Source organism: Rhinocladiella mackenziei (assembly GCF_000835555.1).
Source record: "Rhinocladiella mackenziei CBS 650.93 unplaced genomic scaffold supercont1.2, whole genome shotgun sequence".
NCBI lineage: Eukaryota > Fungi > Ascomycota > Eurotiomycetes > Chaetothyriales > Herpotrichiellaceae > Rhinocladiella > Rhinocladiella mackenziei.
The window spans coordinates 4,642,826-4,665,534 of record NW_013550603.1 but is presented as its reverse complement, the minus strand read 5'-3'; the positions used below and the strand labels follow the sequence as shown (position 1 = coordinate 4,665,534).

The 22,709-nt window shown below is 51.8% G+C and overlaps 7 protein-coding genes across 7 annotated transcripts in view; 1 reads left to right on the top strand and 6 right to left on the bottom strand.

The window, feature by feature from the left end:
• Nucleotides 1-2,213: 2,213 nt before the first annotated feature.
• Z518_03439 (uncharacterized protein) lies at nucleotides 2,214-4,064 on the bottom strand (the record flags this gene model as incomplete). The annotated part of the gene is made up of 1 exon (XM_013420464.1): nucleotides 2,214-4,064. One exon carries the CDS (start codon nucleotides 4,062-4,064, stop codon nucleotides 2,214-2,216), a length of 1,851 nt encoding a protein of 616 aa, XP_013275918.1.
• Nucleotides 4,065-4,447: 383 nt separating this feature from the next.
• Z518_03438 (uncharacterized protein) lies at nucleotides 4,448-7,102 on the bottom strand (the record flags this gene model as incomplete). The annotated part of the gene is made up of 2 exons (XM_013420463.1): nucleotides 4,448-6,936; nucleotides 6,988-7,102. 2 exons carry the CDS (start codon nucleotides 7,100-7,102, stop codon nucleotides 4,448-4,450), a joined length of 2,604 nt encoding a protein of 867 aa, XP_013275917.1.
• Nucleotides 7,103-7,660: 558 nt separating this feature from the next.
• On the bottom strand, nucleotides 7,661-11,041 carry Z518_03437 (uncharacterized protein; the record flags this gene model as incomplete). Its single annotated transcript, XM_013420462.1, has 4 exons — nucleotides 7,661-8,314; nucleotides 8,374-10,394; nucleotides 10,449-10,846; nucleotides 10,905-11,041. The coding sequence occupies 4 exons, from the start codon at nucleotides 11,039-11,041 to the stop codon at nucleotides 7,661-7,663; spliced, it is 3,210 nt and encodes a 1,069-aa protein (XP_013275916.1).
• A 395-nt stretch (nucleotides 11,042-11,436) lies between these two features.
• Z518_03436 (uncharacterized protein) lies at nucleotides 11,437-13,410 on the bottom strand (the record flags this gene model as incomplete). The annotated part of the gene is made up of 2 exons (XM_013420461.1): nucleotides 11,437-13,278; nucleotides 13,339-13,410. The coding sequence occupies 2 exons, from the start codon at nucleotides 13,408-13,410 to the stop codon at nucleotides 11,437-11,439; spliced, it is 1,914 nt and encodes a 637-aa protein (XP_013275915.1).
• A 2,243-nt stretch (nucleotides 13,411-15,653) lies between these two features.
• Nucleotides 15,654-16,485, bottom strand: Z518_03435 (uncharacterized protein; the record flags this gene model as incomplete). Its single annotated transcript, XM_013420460.1, has 4 exons — nucleotides 15,654-15,776; nucleotides 15,832-16,089; nucleotides 16,154-16,429; nucleotides 16,480-16,485. 4 exons carry the CDS (start codon nucleotides 16,483-16,485, stop codon nucleotides 15,654-15,656), a joined length of 663 nt encoding a protein of 220 aa, XP_013275914.1.
• Nucleotides 16,486-18,003: 1,518 nt separating this feature from the next.
• On the bottom strand, nucleotides 18,004-18,639 carry Z518_03434 (uncharacterized protein; the record flags this gene model as incomplete). Its single annotated transcript, XM_013420459.1, has 2 exons — nucleotides 18,004-18,257; nucleotides 18,384-18,639. The coding sequence occupies 2 exons, from the start codon at nucleotides 18,637-18,639 to the stop codon at nucleotides 18,004-18,006; spliced, it is 510 nt and encodes a 169-aa protein (XP_013275913.1).
• Nucleotides 18,640-19,693: 1,054 nt separating this feature from the next.
• The window catches only part of Z518_03433 (uncharacterized protein), a gene marked incomplete at both ends in the record, with an annotated part of 4,299 nt that continues 1,283 nt past the window's right edge, over nucleotides 19,694-22,709 (top strand). The window contains 3 exons of the mRNA XM_013420458.1: nucleotides 19,694-20,321; nucleotides 20,526-22,165; nucleotides 22,225-22,686. Coding sequence (XP_013275912.1) covers nucleotides 19,694-20,321; nucleotides 20,526-22,165; nucleotides 22,225-22,686 — 2,730 coding nt within the window. The remainder of the gene's footprint in view (nucleotides 20,322-20,525; nucleotides 22,166-22,224; nucleotides 22,687-22,709) is intronic.

Genomic DNA, 22,709 nt, shown 5'->3' with positions numbered 1-22,709 from the left:
CATCAGTTTGACATCAGTTTGAGAAAATGACAGAGAGTAGAGATAGTGCTGGAGCCTGCATAGAAGTCAGGATCAGAAAAGCGCGCCGGAGGAGACACTCCTCGTACGATACGCCGCTTTAAACTCACGTGATAGACTAAGTCCGAATAAGAATAGTGCAATACCTCAAAACAACCCCCGGTCTGTTCTTCTCTTCTCACTGCTCGGATATGATAACAATGTCGGCACAAACAATCTCTCTCGCTGCTAGCAATATCATGACGTCCTCCCCTGATGCTCCAGAACTACAGAAAACCCGAAGGCAATGTGCAAGGTATAATCAAATCAACGAGAACCCAAAAGAACAATCCACATTATCAGTGTTTACCCTGTGAAAACAAACCAGACTTCCTTCTTCGCATGCAGACACTCTTTTGACAATCGAAGTATTCTAAGATACACTGCTGCAGTCCTGATCATCTTTCTGCAGAACTGCAGAGCAGCGTTTGATCTTCAGCCATGACAACAAACCAGCACGGACATGTTGGCTTAAAGCTAACATGAGCTGGCCACGATCAGAACAGCTAGTACGGATGGACCACCGGAAACATCAAGAGGCCGTCTGTATACAATCAATATCGTTGCTCTTCCAAGAACTGGCTTTTATTCTCTGGTTTGCCTCCCTTTTTGATAAAATTGATGCATCTAACACCAGCAGAAGATCTGCGACTCGAAACGCCGAGATGGATAGTGGACGGTTCTTTTTCCACTGTTTGTCTATACACGGGCTAGGTCACCGAATCTCTGTGTACGCATAAATGCGGCAAAGTCACATCACCAAGGTCACTCATCAGTGCCTTCTCCCCATCGTAACGGTTGATTCGGTTTGGTGGCGTACGGTTACCCTGATCGCTCGCCTCGGGCATTCACCATGGCCGTCTAGCCCTACTGTGTTGCTGCTTGGACGGACAATTTATATTTGTTCTGCATCGCACCACAACCTGACCCTCGATCAATCTAAATAAATCAAGACAGACGTTGCGAATAAGCTAGAGGCAGATATCGGCCGTTCTAGTCTCGAGGTATCTCCTTCGGCCGGCCAGAGAAGGGACGGTCAGGATTTGATATACGCCGCAATTGCAAGACGCTCCTCATCCTTGCCCTTCACAGCCGGAAAGCTCTCTCGATAGTCGAGATGCTAACGAGAGAAGCGAAAACCCCTATGCTAGCCTCACGAGACATTCCTGGGTCGAGTTCTGCTACGACTCCAGAGATATAGCAGCTACTCAAACACACCATCCTACAGAAAATGCTTTTCTGGTCGAGCAGTTTGATGACGGACTCGGCGACCTTAGACATTATGGCTATGACAACGACGTCCCAGTGTATGGCTCCGATTACAAATACGACAATTACAGCGCCTCTTCTTCTCAAGTTTCCGCGGAAGGGTGTGGTGGGCGTCGAGAATGGTGCATCCCGTGTACGCATAAAATGTGTGAGCCTTGCACATTCGCAGACAGACACTGTATCTGTGTGGTTTGCGAAGAGTGTGAACGTCGCGAGAGGCTGTATAGTTGTTGAATATGCAGTCAGGACCATTCTTGCTTCAGCAGGGTCGTATATCGCCTATCCATTCAAGGAAGTTATGTGACGCGTTTGAAGAGGATTTTGCTGTTCTTGGAGCCTGAAGTTGAATCCACTCATATCAATGTCCACACAATTGCTTCACCCCGACGCATGGTCGCTCGACTCACGATACTCCCAAAAGATGAGCCGAACATCTCTCTCGTCTCGAAGGAATTATTTTCTTTCCCTCCGTGGATGACACATTTTCTCTTTCATTGGTAGTTCAATAGGCGGTAATGACGGTTCTACTTTGGAAAGATGGGAATGATAAAGATACGGCGATACAACTCGGCGGCGCGAACAAAGATTTTGGACATTTTCCTTCATCCTCATAGTAGCTCTTTGGCCAAAGAGGAAGAGAAGCATGAGTTGGGATTATAATATAGGTTGTTTCAAGTGTCTGTACACCAGAGTGTCTTCATTCGACGTTCCCACCTAGGCCCTTTTCACGAGACATTTGTCTGCCCTTTTTCAACCATTGAATTGTTCTTTGGAGGGTTATATACCCGATGCATTGCATCCCTCGATTGCCTCGCGTCGCATGTATATAATGGCAACAGAGCTCCCAGTGCATATCCATGCCATTTCGTCTTGAGCCTTATTGTTGATCAAATCACGTCCATGGAATCCATCTTCCAAATCTCCACCTCCTTGACATCCTGTTCGGTGATCCTTTTGATTTTCCGCCTGTACACGATCTCTTCCCGCCATGTAGCCTTGCCGTTTTTGTCGACCCAGTTTCCATTTCCGTTTCCATTTCCGTTCCCATCTTGATCTAAACCTCTCTCTTCACCGTCCACTGGAATCTTGACAGTCTCCTCGATAATCCCGCCGATTTCCCAAACTTTGGGCCCGAGACCGACGTATCGGAGGCAAGGTAAATCCGTCGTCGCGCCATTGGGACCAGTTCCGACTAGCACGGTGGCCATTTTCTCCTCGTGCGCGCTGTCATCTTCGTTGATGAAGACATTATATGCGGCGAGATTCTTTTGTGCTTCTTCTCCTTCTCCCTCTTGAGTCGGGGCTAGGATGCGGATGGCCCATAGTTTGGATAGGAAGGGGACAAGCATGCGTAGGACCTGGTAGTCGGAACATTCGATTGCGGCACTGAGTTGGGTGAGGTTGGGGCATGAGCGGATAAGTCGTGCCGTCACCGGTGTGGGGAGAAGCCATCGGGCAGGAAGAATCAAATGTTTTAATGTCGGGCCACAGACTCCGCAGATGTTATCCAGATATAAATCGCGGAGACTGGTGTTGGGCTGGGGGGTGCCCCGTGATGATCTATTGCTACTGCCTGCACCTGAAGAAGGCATGGGGGATACTTCGGCCGAGGTTGGGGACGAGTTGGCGTAGCCATTTGTTCCGTCGCGCTTATAGCGTGCGTTAACAAGATATAGGCGTTCCAGTCCGGCAGATTTGCCCAAGTCCAAAGCATGTCGTTTATGCAGTTGGTCCAGACGTAGCGATTTGGGTTTGGGATTATCTTTGTTCACGGGAACCAGCCAGGTCCGATCGATGAAATGGGTGGTGCTGGGATGGGATCCTAAGCTATCTTCGTCCAGTCCAAAGGTATTCAAGGCGGTGAAATGCTCACACGTCGTCGTATCCAAGGCTTCCAAGCATTCTGGGGTGCCCACGCTTGCGAGCAGATTATAGACGCCCATTCTCCTGAGTCGGAGTCTCTTCTTTGCGGCAATGTTCTTGCGGAAAATGTGTGGTATCACAACAGATGCTTCCCCCTGTTCCCGCATTCGAGGGGAAAAGTGCATCTGGAGACTCTCGAGGTTGGTTGCATGTAGCAACAGGGTCGAAATGTCGTCGGGAAAACAAAGAGGGTCAAAATGAGTGATCGTCAAGGATTTGAGATTGGGCAGCGCAGGTATGTCGGTGGATGGCTGTGGTAATCTATTTGTCGGAAACCGGAGCCATAAGTGTTCGAGTCGCGATAACTTTGCGAGGCCACCGTAGACATTGGGCTGTAATCTGATGTTCAAATCCCATCGAAACTTTTCCAGATGAACACACTGATCCACGGCCGCCCGGACAGCGATGTTGAGGATCATCGTACTCTCCGACACACGACCAACTCTTGAATACTCATATAAATCCGATGCCCCAAACTCTCCTTCTAATCCCAAGGATCGTACCAAAGTCGACACATTTCTGGTGACCAGGGCATTCAGCCCCATGGAAAAAGGGCTGGCACTCCCAAATCCTTCTGGTACATCGTCTTTGTACCGTATGGAGCTGTACGATTTCAGGTCCACGCATTTCCAGAGATGCGGGAGTGTCATGTAATAAAGGACACGCGAGGTCCGACAGAGTCGCGCGAGAGAGGCAACATCGTCTTCGAGGTAGAATATAATGTGGGCCACAGTTGTGAGGGGGAGACTGTCCACGCCAAATGCTCCTTGAACTTCAGGTCCATTACTGTAAAGATGGTTGGCACGAAAGGTCATTCTGTGGCGGCATGGGTTGACCGAGACAGATTAGGACGGGCATTAGGTAGAGAATGCAGATGCGGAACAAGGGAAGTCAATGCTGTCCGAGTATTGACACCAGAGATAGGGAAAAGGAAATAGAGAAACATTCGCACACGAGCGGCTGAGGGGAGAGGAATTTGTCGTCGACAAATTCCCACGTGAAAGGGACGACACCTGGCGCATTCAGGCAGAAGCATGCGGCCATTCGTCAACGTCAGCCGTTTGACAGATAAGCTGCCCTGTGCTCTGCAGTAATATATGGTACGGTGGACCAGCCTGTCTTAATAATCTCATACATTCATCCGAATCCGTCACAGATGGGATTCCGACACTTTAACTCTATGTGCCATCCATACACGTCATGAGGCTCTCGTGCCCCCCGTATCTCTGCCATCCTCCGAGGCACTGGTATCAGAACTCATTCGACCTCGTTGCTGCTCTTGCGGGGACGGATTCGCGACAATGGTTGGCGAAGACTCAGATGACACTGTAGACACCGCTTCTGTTTCCGCTGGGGTACTCACATCCACGTCGCTTGGTTCCTCCGTTCCTCTCGCGGGGATAGAAGATGTATTTCCTATGGCCTGCCCACCAGCATCGTCACTCTCGACCGACACGTCATCGGCAGTGGTCTCAGGGATGGGGACGATCTCTGGTGGTGGTACGTATGACGCTGACCGGGGCGAAGTGGGGTGTGCAGCATCCGCCACACGGCTTACCCTTGGCTCCGATTCGGATATGGTCAGAGATCCCCTGGGAATATATATATTGTGACTGGCAAGAACATCCCCGGAAGCTGGGCTGGAGTCCGGTCGAGCCGCTGAGTCTGAGCGTTCATCGCTCGAACTGGGAGTCTGGGGAGGACCACTTGTCGACATATCATCGGCATCATTGGGAGACCAAGTCCGGCCCGGTGTCGGAGCTGGGATAACCATCACCTGGGCTAGATCGCCAGATCCCGTTGGCGCTCCCGAACGCTCGTGTAGTGGTCTCGAAGCAGCCACGGTATTCATGGCAATAGCACCATCGCTGGCCGCACCGTCACGCACATCGTCCGGCGACCAAGTTCTGTCGTTGTTCTTCGGGGCTGGAATAACCGTGACCGGCAGAACGGCCGCTGAGACGGTCCCTCGGCTAGCGAACCGCTCTCTTTGAGCAGATGCAAATGCTCCGAATCTATCGCGCAGGTTCAAAGTCCGGTCGATCGGAGATCGTCGCCAACCATTCGCAATTTGAGCATCTGCTACCTCCGCTGGCGGTTCAGCTTTTCGGCGTTTGAATGGGTGGGGTACCGCCCGCCACATATGCCGACCAATAAATCCTGCCGTCGTCCGAGCTTTTTGAGGATTCGTCTCGAGCACGATCTCCTTATCTGTGGCTGACGCGGATGATTCCGAACCAGACCGGTCAGTCATCACCTTGGGGACTTCAACCAGAGTATTCCTCTCTTGCGGCAAACGCGCTTCCTGGTGAAGATTTGGTGATGGACTGGTCAGGTTGTGATAACGAATGGCGTAAACCGTACTCGCCGCGCTTCCGGTGTCACTTCTGCTAGGGGGCGTCATGACGGGCTCCGGTATCGGCAACTGCGAATTCGGCGCCATTCGCGGACCAGTCGTGTTCATCGCGTCCGCTCCTGTGCTGATTCCGTCCGGTGGTGCGGCCCGGCGGCGTTTTCGGAGCGGAAGGCGAAGCCGGAGTCGTTTATAGTGCGACACTACGCCATCTCCCACATTCTTGCGACCATCTCCGCCTTGGCCACTGGTGGAATCACGGCCATGCCAGCTGGCATCTTCCGACGGGGTCATGTTGAGCATTTCATCACCATCAAATATCTCCCTTCCAAGAATTCCATCTTTTCTCTCGTCCCGTTCCAGAGATTCAATTCGTTCCACCCATTCCCAAACAACCACGCTCGCAGCGGCAGCGCCCACCCATCTAATGTATTCACCCCATCCCGCTAGGTTGGGTTGAGAGATGTCCAACACAAAAAATACCACAGGAATAACGACGGAAACCAGGGATAACAAGGCCACCAGACAGATGTTCTTCATCTTGGGATGCCAAAATGCAAACCGTCTTTTTGATAGACAATAATAAACCACACATGACGCATAGATGAGTGAGATCGACAGCTCAAACAGATAGTTCAGTGCCGGAATGGCGTCCTGGAAACTCCGGGGCCGGGTCCGGGGGTTCCCGCTCACAAACGAGTCCAAGATGCTGAAGATCGTATCGAGCGACACCATGACGAATCCAAGCCATTTGATCGTGACCTTCTCTTTGTGTCGTGGAAACAATCGAATCAAAGTTTGGACCTGTGCCAGCCACAGGAACGTGTCCGATATGACCCGAATGATACGTATTTCGAGACTTCCCACCACATTGTCAACCAGCAAACTCGAATCCATATACCCTTGATTGTATTGATCTTCAGCCACCGCAAAGGTATCGGCCGTGGCGATCGTCAGTGAAATCGCAACCGTGACGGTTGCGATCTTTTGAAGCAGCGGCCTCCGCCCCACCCCGACGATTGAAGAAGATGCATATGACCCGGGGATCCGGCCGCGACGTCCCAGAAATCCAGCGCCTCCTCCAGGCCCGCCAACGAAGAAGGTCCTCGGGGTGATGAAGATAAGAATAACGAGGACATAGCTGATGACGGTCGCGGTCGCAAGAGCAAATATCTGGGGGGATATCGACGCATAAAAGGGGTCCTGGAAGCCGATCACGGTGGAATTGCCGGTCGTATCGGGGCTAATAATGGGGTTGGAATTTTCGCAGGGAAGCTTGAAGGTCACTTGGGCTTGAAGGGTGCTGGTCTGGTCGTTCTCGAAGACAATGACGCCTATTTTTGGTCAACGATTCCCCGTATCGACACAATGGCATAGTGACGAACCTCCACTGGGTAGAATCAGCGGCGTGCACCAGGCCTCGGAAGCGGTGTGCCCGGTGGTAGTAGTGCTCAACTGTCCCCATAGTTGACGAGCGGTGATATAAGCATCGTTGGACATGTCTTGACTACCGTTGTGAAGGACCTATGAGCGACTCCGAGTGCCACATGGTCAAGGCGCGAGAACGACCGGGTCGGACGGGTGGAGGACGCGCAGTTTGTGGTCATGCGAGCATGGCGAGAGGCAGTGTTTTGTATAATAGGATTGATGATGGTCGGAGAGTAGTCAGACAAGATTTACGGCATCAGAGAGACTATCGCAGGCCAGATATTTGTGAGCAGCTGAGTCGTGGACGGACTGCGGGATGAATTATGTCGATTCCGCCGCACTAAGTGTCGCAAAAACTTAAATCGCACTCCTTGTTTCCAGGGGACCCCTCAGAACTGGGGATTCACATGCTCTTCCATTTATTTTACTATGAAAGGTTTTGGCTCGGATCCACCATCTGAATTAAGAGTCATCATTCAATCCGTGGTCACCTCCGTGAAAAAGAAACCAAAGTCGGGAAAAAGTCAATCCCTCCCAGCCAGAAACTTTCCCTGTCACTATCATTCGATCAAAGAAGACAAATGAGGCCCAAGGCCCAGCAGATGATCTGTCCCACACACCATCACGTTACTACGTGTCCATTCCAAACGATTGACTGCCATTCCACTGCATCTGGTTGTAGTCTCGATTGGTGATGAGTTCGAGCATGTCCCGAGCCCCCACGGTCGGACCAATCCCTCCGAAACCTTGATCGACCGTGGCCTCGTCATTGTGGAAGAGGTTGTCCAGTGGCAGCGCAAACCAGTCCATAGAAAAGTTCCCCATCGCCGGGTCGAGGTTGGCATCATCTGGTAAGGTAGGGTCCAGATCCTGACCATCTCCATTGAAGTTGGGAGGCGGCACGAACACCTGTGACTCCAGTTCTGCCATCGGTCTCGCCTGAATACCTGCCAGAGGATCACGTATGTCGTGGTGTTCCGGACTGAGTGGAGTCAGATTCATTGCCTGAACTGGCGGCTGCTGATTTTCGGTGGCAGGTTCATTATGACCATGTGGAGATTGTGGACGTGATTGTTCACGACTGGGACCGGCCGATCCAGTCCCAGGTTGTTGGACGCGAATCAAGGTCTGTGTCACATTGCGGACAATGTTCTGCACCAGGCGAGATGTCGATGAGGAAAGGTGAACATCGTCTACGACTTCTTTCGACATGGCGCTGGTGACCGTTTCGAGCTGTTGAAGGCATCGTCGAACTAAGCTTTCGTGAGTCCCTAAGCTGAAGCGCTGCAGTGAAATAGATTAGTATGGGAGAATAATGTGATCAAGTCAGTGTCGCGACCAACCTTCAGGGTGAACATCATGCCGGACAAACTGCGGAGATAGGTTCGAACCGGGGCATCTCTGAGATAGCCTTTGCTGGCCATGCCGTCGACCACCGTGCCGAGGATGTTGAGTGCGGCATCAGTCACTTCATCAATGTAAGGCTTGTTATCTTCTGCAATCTTTGCCAGTGTCGCTTTGCGGATGGTGGAGCCGCCTTCGACCCAAGATTCCACGACGTTCTGAAGACCCAGTGAGTTGATGTACAACCGCGCATACTCATATTCCATGGTCAGAATACTCTGCATCACTGGGTGAATATATGGTTTGGACTGTTCAAACACCGTCTTCCAGTTCTGGAGCAAGAGCGCAAAGGTCGCAATGGAATCTTTGTATCTTCCGCTCGTGGTGAGCTCTCGAGTAAATTGATGAGATGGAAAGACTTCACGATTGGCTCGGTTCATGAGTCGGGCAATGTGAACCCAGCAGGCTTGCATGATATCGAGTGGATGTTCACCTCTCCCTTGACGTTGGGTTTTGCTCGTCTCGTCCCAGGTGGTGTCGGTTTCCCAGTCTTCCACATTCAAAGACGATTGGATGCCCATTCGGCCGCTCGTTTGTGCCACATAGACGAGGAGAAGGTTTCGGATACGTCTCTTTCGTGCGCATTCCGAGTCAGGGCCGTGCTGATGGCGGCAGTGGAAGTGATTGTTATCAAAGACACCGAGTTCAAAGGCGAGATTCTGGGCCAACCCGAGAAGCATCCAGGACATTCGATCAGATCTCCAGGCAGGCTCGAGCCAGCTTGCATACGGAAGATTTTCGTAATCTCGAGTGCGGCCGGTGGGCTGATCGTCCGGTGCAGAGACGTTATGGTTCATATCGGAAGACATCGTGAGGCTTTGGTCGAGCAAGCCATGATCTTCACCATTGGGTGGGAAATGCAGAGCGCGCGGTTGCCAGTCGGTCAGGATCAAAAGCGCTTCGATGGTTCCGAGGGTTCTCAGACTGCCTTTCCAGGTAATCTGCCCACTGTTCGACTCCCGGATCTTTGCAGTACTGCCACCTCCACAAAATCCGCCACCAAATTGTTCCTGGCCCCAAAGAAGGCGTTCCACCTGACGACGCAGGCTATTCCACAAATTCTCGTGAATGGCGTACGATCGCGACCCGGCGGCATGGCCAGAAAGACGCAGGTGGCGGGAAGCAATAGCCAGAATAGCGAGCGCTAAGATCGGCTCCTCGACCAAGAGAGCCTGGTGTTTGTAAGGCGATCGGAAGTCAGGAAATACCACTGGCGTCATGGGAGCGAGTCGATCGTAAAAATATTCGACATATTGCATGGCTTCCCAGGCTGTGAACCACCCATTTCGAACAAAGCGCATCTGGGACCAAGCTTTCAAACCCGCTTGTTGTTCCGCTTGCTCTTGAGGAGAAAAGCCCACGTCGCTTGGGGCATCCGGCCCTCCATGGCCAAGGCTGGAGAATGCTCTCTTCCGTCCCGCCGTGCCGCGTTCAGAGAGTGGGCTTCCTTGGTCGTGAGGAGTAGTAGTACTCTCGTTGAAGGCATTTGCCGCATCGACCAGTAACAGGATGCTATCCTGAGTGCTGGCCACCGGCGCACCCAGGGTCGCGGCGGCCACTTGACTGTGTAAATGAACACCGGACGGATTCTTCTGAGAGGTCGAAGGTTGAAAGAGGGACATGTTCCGATTCCGGAGTGAATCGTCGCGAGGTTGGGACGTGACCGATGGCCGAGAGCCCCAGGTCGGGCGGGTGAATCCATTTGTCGCGCCGGAAGGCGAGGTCGACTGACTGCCATTGCCTTGCGTGAGACCATAGTTCGGCAAGCCATCGCTCATGACAGATGAATCAGCGTCGTTTGAAGCATCTCTTTTCCTCCATTTCTTCAGTGGCCTCGAATCGTCCTTGTCCTTATCCTTGTCCCTGTCCGCCTTGTCTTTCTTTCTTGTCGCCGCGAATTCACATTTCAGCCGCTCCCTCAAGCATCGTTTACAGGGAGGATCCCGGGGAGCATCGACACCTGGAGAACAATCAATCAGCCATGGACGCGACAATGGGGGTTGGTGTAACGGACTGCCCAGATCACATTTGACTTTGCGCTCACGGCAGCTTTGACAGGCTTGATAGAGGCGACGGTGAGGACGATTCGATGGGGCCGGTGGAGGAACGGGTTCCGTGGGCTCTGGTGACGATGAAAGGTGGTTGTAAACAACCGTAGGAGCTAAACTGGGCGCAGGTAACTGGACAGGAGGACTGTAAGCCATAGCGGGTGCGGTGGTTGGTAGAAATGGTGGTGGAAATGTGCTGGGATGGTGTTGAGAGAGTTCCGAGGCACCGAAATAACCGCTTGGGTCAGGTTGATGCTGATACAATCCGAGAGCGTCTCCAGTAACACCCGCCGTGCTGGCCTTACGCCCCAACGGAAGCGCACTAGGCATGATGTTTCCGGCGAAGGAGCCTTGTGGGGAGGGGCTAAGAGGGGGGAAATGTTAGGATTGGTGGGTGGCGGGCGGACAAGGCTGCCACTTACCGCCTTTGTTGTTGGTTTTCAGACTCCTCCGCGTCAAGGAGTCCAAGGTCGCGAAGGACATCCTCCTCAGTGTATTTGTATCGGTTGTTGTCATTGCTGTTCTCATCAAGGGTCGCCTTGAAGCCGGAGGAATCCATCTTGTCCACTCCGGATCGGGTGGAGCTGGTTCTTCGTGCATATCCAAGAAAGTGGGAAAGATGGAAAGAATCGAATGAATATAGCTGTCCAGTTGTTGCGCCTTCATTATTCACTACTTGATGCGGCATGAACTGCCTTATAGAGCGCTGGTCACCTATGCCTCGCCGTCGCTTTCCTCTCTCTTCCGTGAACAGTGAACCGCTCAGTGACAGTGCCAACCGGTTTACTTGGCAGCGCAAGCTGGAGGGGTTTGTCTCCTACGTGAGCAAATGCGAATAGTCACGGCCACTACGCGCACAGCATGAGAAAATTACCGAAGCAATGAGTGCTCGAAATAGGAAGCAAAACAAGAAGAGATACGCGGTGCCGTGAACCGGTCTGATCATGACTACATTCACCTATCCTGCATCCCAGAGAAGCCGTGTCTGTACGGCAGGCCTCGACCTGGTGATGTCGCCACCCAAGGATCACCAACCTCCTTTTCTTTGGTGCCCATTATGCCGCCATTGGTAGTCATCTCTGTTATATTTTGCCTCAAAGATGATGGGAGGCTCCTCACGCTGTCTTCGCTGTCCCGACGTGCGATATCGGGGATCATGCGACCTCCCATGAGACCCTTGACTCCTCCAGCCTTGCGAGCTGGCAAGTCCCCGGTGCCAGCTGTCATAAGGTAAAGCAAGTACTTGAGGTTGGGAAGTGTATGCCGGATGTCAAGAACTCGGAGGCCAGATCGGTTCATGAGAAATTCAATATCTTTATTGAGTAAGAACACTCCATACTCAAACTTATACGGCACAGTGGTGGGGTGAAGGGGGTATCGTCGTTGGCTCAATGCAATTGATATGGGATCGGAGATGAATGACGCAGAGCCGAATGGTTCGATGGGATATGGCAGCGGAATCGAGAGATACAGCGACAGCTGATGGACCAATTGGGCAGCGTATCCAAGAGCCGCGGCAATTTCGTCTCGATTGGTGTCATTGTATACAGAATTCGGGAGATGAATACCGCAGATCGTGAATTGGAGTGTCCGGCTCTGCAGGGGTTCGATGTGGAAAATCGTGAGAAGTGTCTCACAGATTCGTCGTATTTGACCAGTTGAATCCTTCTCGATTTGTTGGACCTGAGTCTCGAGCTCATTGCAGGCTTTGGACTTCTCTTCCAACACCATTCGGGATTTCAGTTCCACTTTGCGTCCCAACGATAGCACCTGTCGCCGTTGGGCCAAAGACTCCTTCAATTCATCTCGTCGTTTCGTCAGCTGTCGTAAATTCTTCCGTTCTGCCGCCAGTGCCGCCTCAGTTTGAGGGTTGTCTTCGTCGAGTTCGAGGTCGTCCTCATGATCCGTGAGAAGGTGAGCCTGCGCGATGAGTTTATTGATGTCCTCTTCTAGCTGCGATCTGACTTTGACCGCATCTTGAATACACTCGTCCAGATTGGCAAGCTGCATAAGAGCGTCAAAGGAAGAGCCCGGCTTCCTGCTTCCAGCCCTGTGGTCAATGGCATGCTCGACCACCGGATGCGGGTCGGCAGGAAGGTCGGTAAAGCTGGTGTAGATACCGTCAGATAAATGGAGGAGGATGCAATTGGGGGGCAATGGATGGTGGAAATTCTCGAGGCTGCGCCCAATGAACTGTAGAGATCTGAGATTCAGGTCCAGCTCGACCAGTAAACAATAGTCTTCGGTGCTGGAACATCGGGCCCATACTCGAATGGTACATTCATCAGATCTCGATATTTGAGGTCCGCTACCATCCAGGTCGAAAAAGGCAAAACTCGGGTTCATGGATTTTTCTATCACCTCACTAATATAAATAGGCTCGGACACGCCAGGACAGTGTACCGACACCCAAGTATCAGCGAGACGATTGACCACCATCTCTTCCAGCTTCGATTGCCGGATTCGTGGACTTGTCGAGCCCCAATGCAGAGTACTTCTTCTACGGAGCCTGCGTCCGCCCGGCCCGTTCTGTTGTTTGTCATTCTTTTGGTATGAAGTAGCAGCTCTGTGAAAGCTACCAGGGCCGGGGGGGTCGTCAGTTGCATCGGACAGGTTTGTGAAGGATCTTGATTGGGTCAAGGGCTTCGAATCGCCTTGCAGAGCACGCTTCGCTGGGGAAACAAGGTTGTAAGGTGCGTCGTCGTCGGTGATTGTCTTCGCCCGTCTTTTGGGACTTGGGGTGGTGACATGCAGGTTGCGCAACGAGATTCCATGCAGATGACGCAGTCGACGATTCTAATTCAACCGGAACTCGGTGAGCTCTGACATAACAACTCCACAGGAAATCAGACTGACCCACGGATAAAGAAAAGGGCGCTCATTGCGGAGTTTAGACGTCACAGAAGGATCATCTCCATGCTCGGCCATTGTCCGTGATGATGGAGTGACATCGCGATGCGCAAAGGCAGGATTCCGCTGGTCAAGGGAAGTCAGAGATGGATCATGCTGAACGACATTGAGAATTGCTCCCAAGATTGCGAGAGTGGCGTGGAGAGCAGTGGTTCGTTGATCGCATGTTCAACCACGGATGGCGTGTTGAAGTCAGTGTTAGCCAATGAGGATAGAGGGAAGTGCTCCTCGGGGAAATAGTTTCTCCGAACTCCTGATGCTGCGCCGTAGTACGGACGATCATAAAACCTCAAAAGTAGAAGTTTGTTATATCTCCTTTTTGTCAAATCTCCATCATCGAATCCAAGGATCAAAACCCATTTTATCTATTCGTTAACAAATTGGCATTGATATTGTTTTCCAGGGATGATCGTCATCAACACAGACTTTGTGGTCACATCTCGGATCTCGTTCAGACCCTGGCCAGACCTCTGAAGCAAAGAGCCCGAATTGAACCTGCAAAGACTTCTTCCACAGAGCTCAACTACAACAATGTATCATCTCAGGAGACATATCACTTCGCTGGAATCATGGTCAGTTCAAAATTAGCATCGGTCTGAGTTCATTTCAGGAATAAAGCATACAAATTAGTACCACACTTTTGACAGCTCTGACGTCTGCTTCTACACCTCTTATTTGGTTGTTACACCTCCCCCACTATGTCTCCATTTCGCTGTGTGTCACATCACCCGACCCCCATGTGATACTCTTAAGAACAGCTGGTAAGCGCCAAAGTCGACACATCAAGTTGCAGCCGGCGAAAAAGATTCGGACGTACCAGCAAAGGCTGGCACCCTGTTTCTTACGAGAACAATTTGACATCCAATTGTGGATGCTTTTTCTCGACCTCTTCAATATCCTTTCCGTCATCGATCCCGTCCCATTTCCACGATCCTGGCACAGATATATTCTTCAAGCAACCATTCCCCCGGTCTACGGTACGATGCAACTTTGCTCTGTCAGATTTGTTCAAGCTTAGCACTGGATTTTTATTTGAGCGCTATAGTGATATAGGCTTCGACGATTGTTCTAACAGCAGTCCATCAACACATCAACAACGAACTTGTTGTTGGACGTGGTGCCATCCTTATCATGTCACCGATTGGAACATGGTGGCTACGACGAAACCGGGAAACACATCCAGACTCTCCCACATGTTTGCCCAGAGTCAAGGAGTCATTCCTTTTTATTTTCCTTCGCAATACAGATACGCGCCATAGCCGCTCCCCTTACTGTGCTGTTGTGTTACGATACCCCGTCCTTGTGTGTCTCTCCAATTGAATCCCTAAAGACTGCACTGTCACGATTGGGTACCAGTTATTACGATGAAGATTCCTGCCACAGCACTCGTCGTGCTTGCTAACCAGCGAGCAGGTCCTGGGATCTTGGTCGGATTGGTTTGAGAAGGATGTCACGGTTACCAAGACCCTGATAAGGTCAATTGGGCACGACCCTTGCAAAGTCCGAGTTTCTCCAATACACCCTGAGACCGGTGTCCAAGTCTCTGCCATGACAGGGCAATTGATCCCACCTCCCCTGGTGGTCCTGGGAGTTGGCTGTGCTACTCAATTCTGCCCCAATGGCCTGGTCAGTGCAGGGTTCACACGACACTTTACCGTCTGTAGATACTATCCTCCTGGTAAGAATCATTCCATCCACCTGGCTGCCTGCCCTTGGTTGCGCCGTGCTATACTGACTTGTTATCGGAAGGCGCATACAGCAACGTTGGCGCTCCTCTGGGTGAGCCCATCACCATCATGGTCGCCAAATAAACCAATCTGATCATGATAATGAGCTTTCGTTTCTTTCAGAAGAAATTGGAGGTGGGTGGAGCTATAGCGTGGGTACCGAATGGGTGCCGGAACGAAAATGTACCAATAGGATGATCCGGTCAGGACCAGAAGAACGGAAGTATTTGGCGTGGAATTTTGGGTTTCGTTCAACTCGATTTAGGAACTACATAAGTATCAACGTGATATGTACTGACGAAAGGAGGTTCGCCTTGACGGAAGGAGGTTCACAATAAGGGTATTACATTTTTCTATCTCTATGTAGCTTTTAGCAACGATACAATGCATTAAGCAGAAAGAAAAATATTATGAACAGTAACAAATTGGCTCACAACCATTATCATTCTAATGCGACATGGCAGTTTTAGTCCACCATGATATGTCTAGCTTAACTCCAGACGCCGTGCTCACAGGGCCATGCGATTCCAATCCCTATCGACGCAGACTGTCAAGACGGGCTTGCAGATCATCATCTTCACCTCCACCTCCTACTGCTTGGGCCACTCGTCCTTCGGGAACTGCTGCTTTCTGTATCCCGGTTGGAGTTTCACCAAGCTAGAAGCAATTGGTTATCGCTGGTCAGGAAGATTAAGGGCCGCCGTTGACTTACAGCGTTATTGAGGTCGACACCGATCTCGTCGAGAACCTGATTGACAACTTCCTCTCCCTCTTCTTCATCCTCTAAACCAGTGACATCATCAATGGCATCGTCCATCATTTCCTGCCGCTGGTCCATAATGTCGTTCTCCCGTTCGAATTCCATGGCGATCCTCTGCAAAGCGGGCAGGTTCATTTGTCGATTCATACTTCCGAGCAGCATCGTGGCCCCTTTCATCGACTGCATCATTTGCTCGTTACTCCGAACAGTCTGCCGATGACACCCTAGTCAATTATCACGTCACAGACGGGGCAGTTGGGAAACTAGGACGCACTTGTATTCGTAACGAAATAGCCTGTAGCTGAGTCCTCATCTGGTAGAATTTCTGGATATACCTCCTCGTGCGCACCAAGTCTTTTGCCTGGATCTTGCAGGCCCCAATCTGGCCATTCTTCGCGCTCTTCTTGATATCCGCTACCAATTTCTTCTCTTGGTTCTCAAGCTTGACTCTTTCCCGATCCAGTTCTCGTTGCGTTTTTTCGAGAGCCCGCTGGTGCTTGCGAAGTCGTTCTGCCGGTGTCATGCGCTTGCCAAAGGCCCATTCTATGATCTTGCGGGGGGATTAGCGGGGTGCTATGTAGGGCTCTCCCTAGCACTTACATTCATAATGAGAGAGTCGAGGGGGAAGGGCGCGAACGAGAAGGTCTAGCCAGGGACAGAAGGTAAATGTTGGTTGTTATCTCTTCCGACTAGAAATGAGTAACAGAGTTGCAGTTATGCAGTCATTTGTTTGGGCGGCTCAAGGAACGCAGCGCTCGGCCTGAGCTCACGTGAGGGCAAGAGGCCGCGCCGCTGCTCGCGCGTCAACCTCACTCCCCCTCTACCCTCTGTGAGGGAGCGACCCCATAACATCAAGACAAGTATACCAAGCCAGCAAACTGGCACCCTTCGAATCACCTGCGAGGAACATTTTGCCTTCATGCCTCTTCAAAGCGTAGCTTTCGTCTTTAGGGGGCAAGCCCAAACCCCCGGCCTCGCTATGACTATAGGTGGCCCACGTGACCCTTTTGAAGGTCTGCCAAGGTTTGTAATGACCAGGGGTCTTCGAAGCACGCTCGTAACCCTCAGATACTATATAGTCAGACGGTCCCTCGGACCTCTTCGAATGCCAACTAAGTCCTCCGTGAAATCACATCGCTGCGCTCGAGATATCACGTGATTCCCCCCGGATCCGGAAAATCTAACTATAATCCTGAGATTACGTAATCATGACCCCCAATCGGATCCAATCCACGGCCCGCCCAGGAATGGGTGGAGTGCCGCCGTAGCCCGGAAAATCTATAACCCGACGCCTAATCACGTGCTCTAGTCGGCTAACTCCATCGGATCCAGTCCATGGCCCATCCAGGAGGGGGGAATGCCGCCGGAGTCCGGAAAATCTATAATCCGACACCCAATCACGTGCTCTAGTTGGCTGACCCCTGTGATATGTGGCGACGCCAAGGCCTGTAAAGACCTTCGGAAGTGTTGTACGCTTCGTACACGCTTCGAAAGTATATAGTCCGACGGTCCCTTGGACCCCTTCGAAATAGGACAAGTCCTCCGTAAAATCACACCCCATCGGATCCAATCCACGGCCCACCCAGCAATGTGTAGAATGCCGCCTTTACCTGCCAGACCTCCCTGATCGGATCCAGTCCATGGATCATATATAGACGATGTTGATCACCGTGTCCTGTGCCATACGATATCCCCCGTCGGATCCAGTCCATGGACCATGAAATAGACGACGGTATACTCCGTACCTAATTAGGAAAGCCGCCGACGATGTCGGCGATATATCTAGCAAATACCGATACATTGTGCTCAGATATCGGCGATGAGAATAGAGCCCATCTACATAGCTAGCGATTTCGACCCCTAGTCATAATAACTATGTTGTTCTAAAAGTATAGTCCAAGTCCCGTGTCACGGCTACATATGAAAGGCCTAGGCAATGCTCTCTCTGATTCAGGTTATCACCGCCTTGGAAAGTATTAATCCCTGCCTCTTATGGACGGTGATCGCATATGCGAGCCGGAGAGGAAACTGGGTCCTGCCACTGCATATCCGCCGCGCTGAGTCACAAAAACAGGCGACGTGCCGGGCGAGAGAAAGCGGGCCCGGGCATGTAAGTGGTTGTTCTTACTCCTCCGAAACGGGCGTGTCCCGGTCAGAGCTGGACCTTGGCGCACAATCTGAGGGAGGAGGGCGTCGTCCGCTAGGAGGGCTTCCGTTAGCTCCTCCTGACTGAGATCTTTGAGACTGGACGCCTTCGACACGTAGAAACGGGCCGCGCCGTTGGCCTTTCGGGGGTGTTGAAATCGGCCTGGACCGTCGAATAAAATGTCGGGAAGGCCATGGCAAAGATCCGATCTTTGCCCGACGCTTCGTCGAAACTGGCGTCGAGAGCGGAGATCATTCTAGACGACGCGATCCGAGGGCCGTAACACCACCACGTCTAGTTCCACCGGCAGATTAGGCAGTATATCGACCGTCTTCATCGTGTTTTGCATGAAACTGACAGAGTGTCCCGAGTAGTGGTGCTGGTGGCCCCAGTAGCGATAGACCATCATTTGTACGCATCTCCTCGATTTGGGTCAGCGCGGGTAGATGGGGCGGCCGCTCTCCCGTGTCCATTCCATTCTCGGCGGACATGAGAAAGGGAGTCTTGCCACCTTGATCCCGCAAGAAACAGGCATGGCAGATGCCATTCTTCAAATCCATCGAGAACCACCGTGCGTGACAGCGACTGCAGGTCTCCATCTTGACCTGATCCATGGCCACATGAAAACTGGGATGGACGCCCATTGTTCGGCGGGGAGAAAGCCCGAGGCTGGCGGTTCGGGTCGAGGTAGGACGGGCGTCGGTGGTGGAGGAGGGGGAGGAGGCAGCCCTGAACGTGTAGAAGCTTCTGTGGGCGGTGTGGCACGCCTCTTGGGCGGAATCGTCGGTGGATGAGGTTGGAGGAGAGGAGGCCGTCCTGGACGTGTAAGAGGAGCTTCTGTGGGTGGTGTCGCACGCCTCTTGGACGGAATCGTCGACGGATGAGGTTGGAGGAGAGGAGAGAGAGCGCGCTGGGCGAGGGGAGGGAGGATCGAAGGCGGATGAGATTCGAGAAGAGGAGGCAGCCCTGGATGTGTAGAAGCTTCTGTGAGCGGTGTGGCACGCCTCTTGGACGGGATCGTAGGACGTGACGGCTATCGAGCTCTCCTCATTCTGCGCTTGTCTCGACAGGCGACACAGGTCGAAAAGACCTCACTCCCGGAGGGGGCGGATGCATCTTTAAGAAAGAAGGAGAGAAGACGCTTTTGAAGACAGGTGGAGCAGTATTTTGCATCTTCGTCGGACATGACAAAAGGGAAGAGGGTGGCATCGTGTTGAGGAAAACACCGGAGGCACGCACGCATCGCGTCGCGTCGCGAGATAATGTGATTGGTCATTTTTCGTCGACCAATCAGCAGCGATTTCGGCCGACCAATCAGCGACGACTCGAGTCACGTGAACAAAATTGATCCCTGATAATTTTCTCACGCGGGCGCGGGTTGGTTGGTGGGGGGGGGGGTTTTTAGAGTCTAGAAAAAGCTTCGCTCCACGCTACGCTTTAACAATATCGAGCGCGCGGCCACGGCTCGCATATGAGTATCGGGAAAGCCTCAAACGAGTGAGAGGCCTCCATCCAGTAACCCTGCGGGCGAATTCTTAATCGCTGCTAAAGTAGTGGTCTCGGAACAGTCTCTCCTTCTCAGAGCTCGAACCGTATCTGCTCCACACACATCAGCCCGTCCTAAGGATGAGGTCGCCCTTTAATCGCAGCAAGAAAGCGCAGCCAAGCATGTCTGGCATCGGCGAGGCGAGCGCAGTGCTCGGCCTGATCTGGTCCATCATCGCGATATATGAAGCAGCTCAAGAGGTATACGAAGCTGCTAGTGATACTAAGGGACTTTCGAGGAAGTTCCGCGCAGCCGCTGAGCAAATCCCATTAGTGTACTACACTCTCAGCCTGGCCGAACGGAATATCAAAGCAAAAGCTGTCAGCAAAGAGGCGCTGCAGAGTGCCATGCCTGTTCTGGAACGATGCAAGGAGAGTGCCACCAGTGTGAAGGACATCTTCGACAAGACCATACCCACCAAAGACGCCTCGAGGGCAGAGCGTCTAAGAAAGGCCGTGGGAATAAAGATGAAGAGTAACAAGGTGAAAGAGTACATGGAAGAGGTTGTGAAGAATATGGAGCTTCTTGCGGAAAACCAAGTGTTCCAAGATGCGGAGGCGCTGAAAGATATTAAAGAAGCTATCGAACAGTTGAGCAATGTGTCTGACGACGAGGAGCAGCCTCAGTTTGTCCACTCAGGTGCGGGGGCAATTAATGCCAACACTGGGGGAGGTGTTCAGAAGAACTATAACAACTCTGGACCCGGCAGTCAGTACAATGCAGAAAACCAATTCTTCGGGCGAGACCAAGGTACGGACTCTCGCTGACCCTACTTGCTGTCGATGGAATTTCTGGTGCTGAGAAAGATTATGTCATTTGTCCGTGACCTAAAGTATTTGCTTCTTGCAATCTAGTGAGGAGGGTCTTTCTGACAATACCAAACTTATCTACAGGCTCGGATTGTCACTTTCAACTGTGAATTTGTCGCGCTGTTACTAATGTATATTTCGCCAGTGGAGAACCAAATCAACATTGCATACCAGCATTTTCAAAAGGACCGTGTCGCAGATCGATTGCCCTACTCTAAAGGAGCAACGTATGGCTCATACGACGACGATCAGATCACCTGTCATCCCGAGACCCGGATCGAGATACTCCATCAAATTCAGGAGTGGGCTCAGCAGTCTCGTGGTAGAAGCATCTACTGGCTTAGTGGCGCGGCAGGCACGGGCAAATCGACAATCTCTCGGACCTTCGCTAAGTGGTTGACCGAGCAGGGTCGATTCGGTCATATCGACCTTGGAGCCAGCTACTTTTTCAAGCGAGGCGAAGGCGACCGAGGGACTGCCTTACGATTCTTTCCTACCATTGCTCGAGATCTCCTCTTCAAGATACCTGGACTTAATGATCTCATCGCAGAAGTCATCGAGTCCGATCCTTCGATATTTGACAAGGCATTGGGTGAGCAATTCGACAAGTTGATTTATCAACCCTTACAGAAAGTTAAGATTAATGCTGGTGGCTGTTCGGCATTCGTCGTGGTAGTGGATGCGTTAGATGAGTGTGACAAAGAACGGGACATCAAAATCATAATCGATCTCTGGTCTCGACTACCTAACATCACGACTATCCGTCTCCGACTCTTCCTGACCAGCCGACCTGATGTGCCTATTCTCCAAGAAATTAGCACTATTCCAGCTGACATCCATAAGGACATTGTTCTCCACGAAGAAGTTCCGCAGAAGATAATTCAGAATGATATCTTCATCTTCTTGAAAGATGAGTTTTCAAAGATTCGACAAAACTACAACAGTGTACGCCCTCCAAGTATCGCTTTGGACCTAGACTGGCCCGGCCACCAAGTCCTTCAGGCTTTGGCTGATATGGCCGTTCCTCTATTCATCTTTGCCGCAACCATCTGCCGCTTTGTGGGTGATTCGCAGTGGAACCCTCGAGAAAGGCTCAAGACCTTCGAATCGAAAGGCATAGGGACGACGTCCCAACTGGAGCGGACGTACCTTCCAGTACTCCAGCAACTATCAGCAACATTGAGTGACCCACGTGACGCGGATCCGCTCTACCAAGAATTCCGGACCATCGTCGGATCTATTGTGGTCCTTGCCGAGCCGCTTTCGATAGCATCCCTCAGCGATCTCCTTCAGGTACCCAAAGACAAGATTTGGGACCGCATACATCCATTACGTTCTGTGTTGCGTGCTCCTACTAACTTTGAGACACCGATTCGAACGCTTCACCTGTCCTTTAATGAGTTCCTATTAGGGGACAAGCTTCGACAAGAGCCTTTCGGAGTAGACGGCCCCGCCACACATCAAATGCTATCGACAAGATGCTTACAATTATTGAAAAGGGAGAAGAATGGTCTACATGAGAACATGTGTGGGCTTAGGTATCCCGGCCAGTTACGAAAAGAGGTTGCACCAGCTATAATCGACCGACGTTTCCCACCCCAATTGGAATATGCATGTCGGTATTGGATTCACCACGTGCAGCATAGTATGGTTCAAATTCGTGATGAAGACGACGTGCACGTGTTCTTGCGGAAGCACTTCCTGCACTGGCTTGAAGCTCTAAGCCTAATGGGCAGGATCGCTGAGGTCATTGGGCACGTAGGCGTCTTACAATCACTTATGTTGGTAAGTTACCTCTAGTTAAGAAGTCTAGAGAGGAGACTGGCCCTAATATAAGGCGATAGGCGAACGAGTCAACTCAGTTATCAGCCTTTCTTGAAGATGCGCGACGATTTGTCCTTGCTAACCGATACATCGCCGACCTTGCTCCCCTTCAGATTTATTCGTCGGCTCTAATTTTCGCACCACAGGCTAGTATTGTGAGGAACATTTGTGGTCAGATCCCAACATGGATACGGAGGTATCCGATGACTCCAGTCGGATGGAGTGCGGAGCTACAGAAGCTGGAGGGACACACAAATTCGGTGAGCGCAGTCGCCTTCTCGGGCGACGGCTCGCTCCTGGCCTCTGCATCAAACGATAAGACGGTCAGGCTGTGGAACCCGCACACGGGTCAGGAGGTGCAGAAGCTGGAGGGACACACGAGTTTGGTGAATGCGGTGGCCTTCTCGGGCGACGGCTCGCTCCTGGCCTCTGCATCACGCGATGAGACAGTCAGGCTATGGAATCCGCACACGGGCCAAGAGGTGCAGGAGCTGGAGGGGCACAC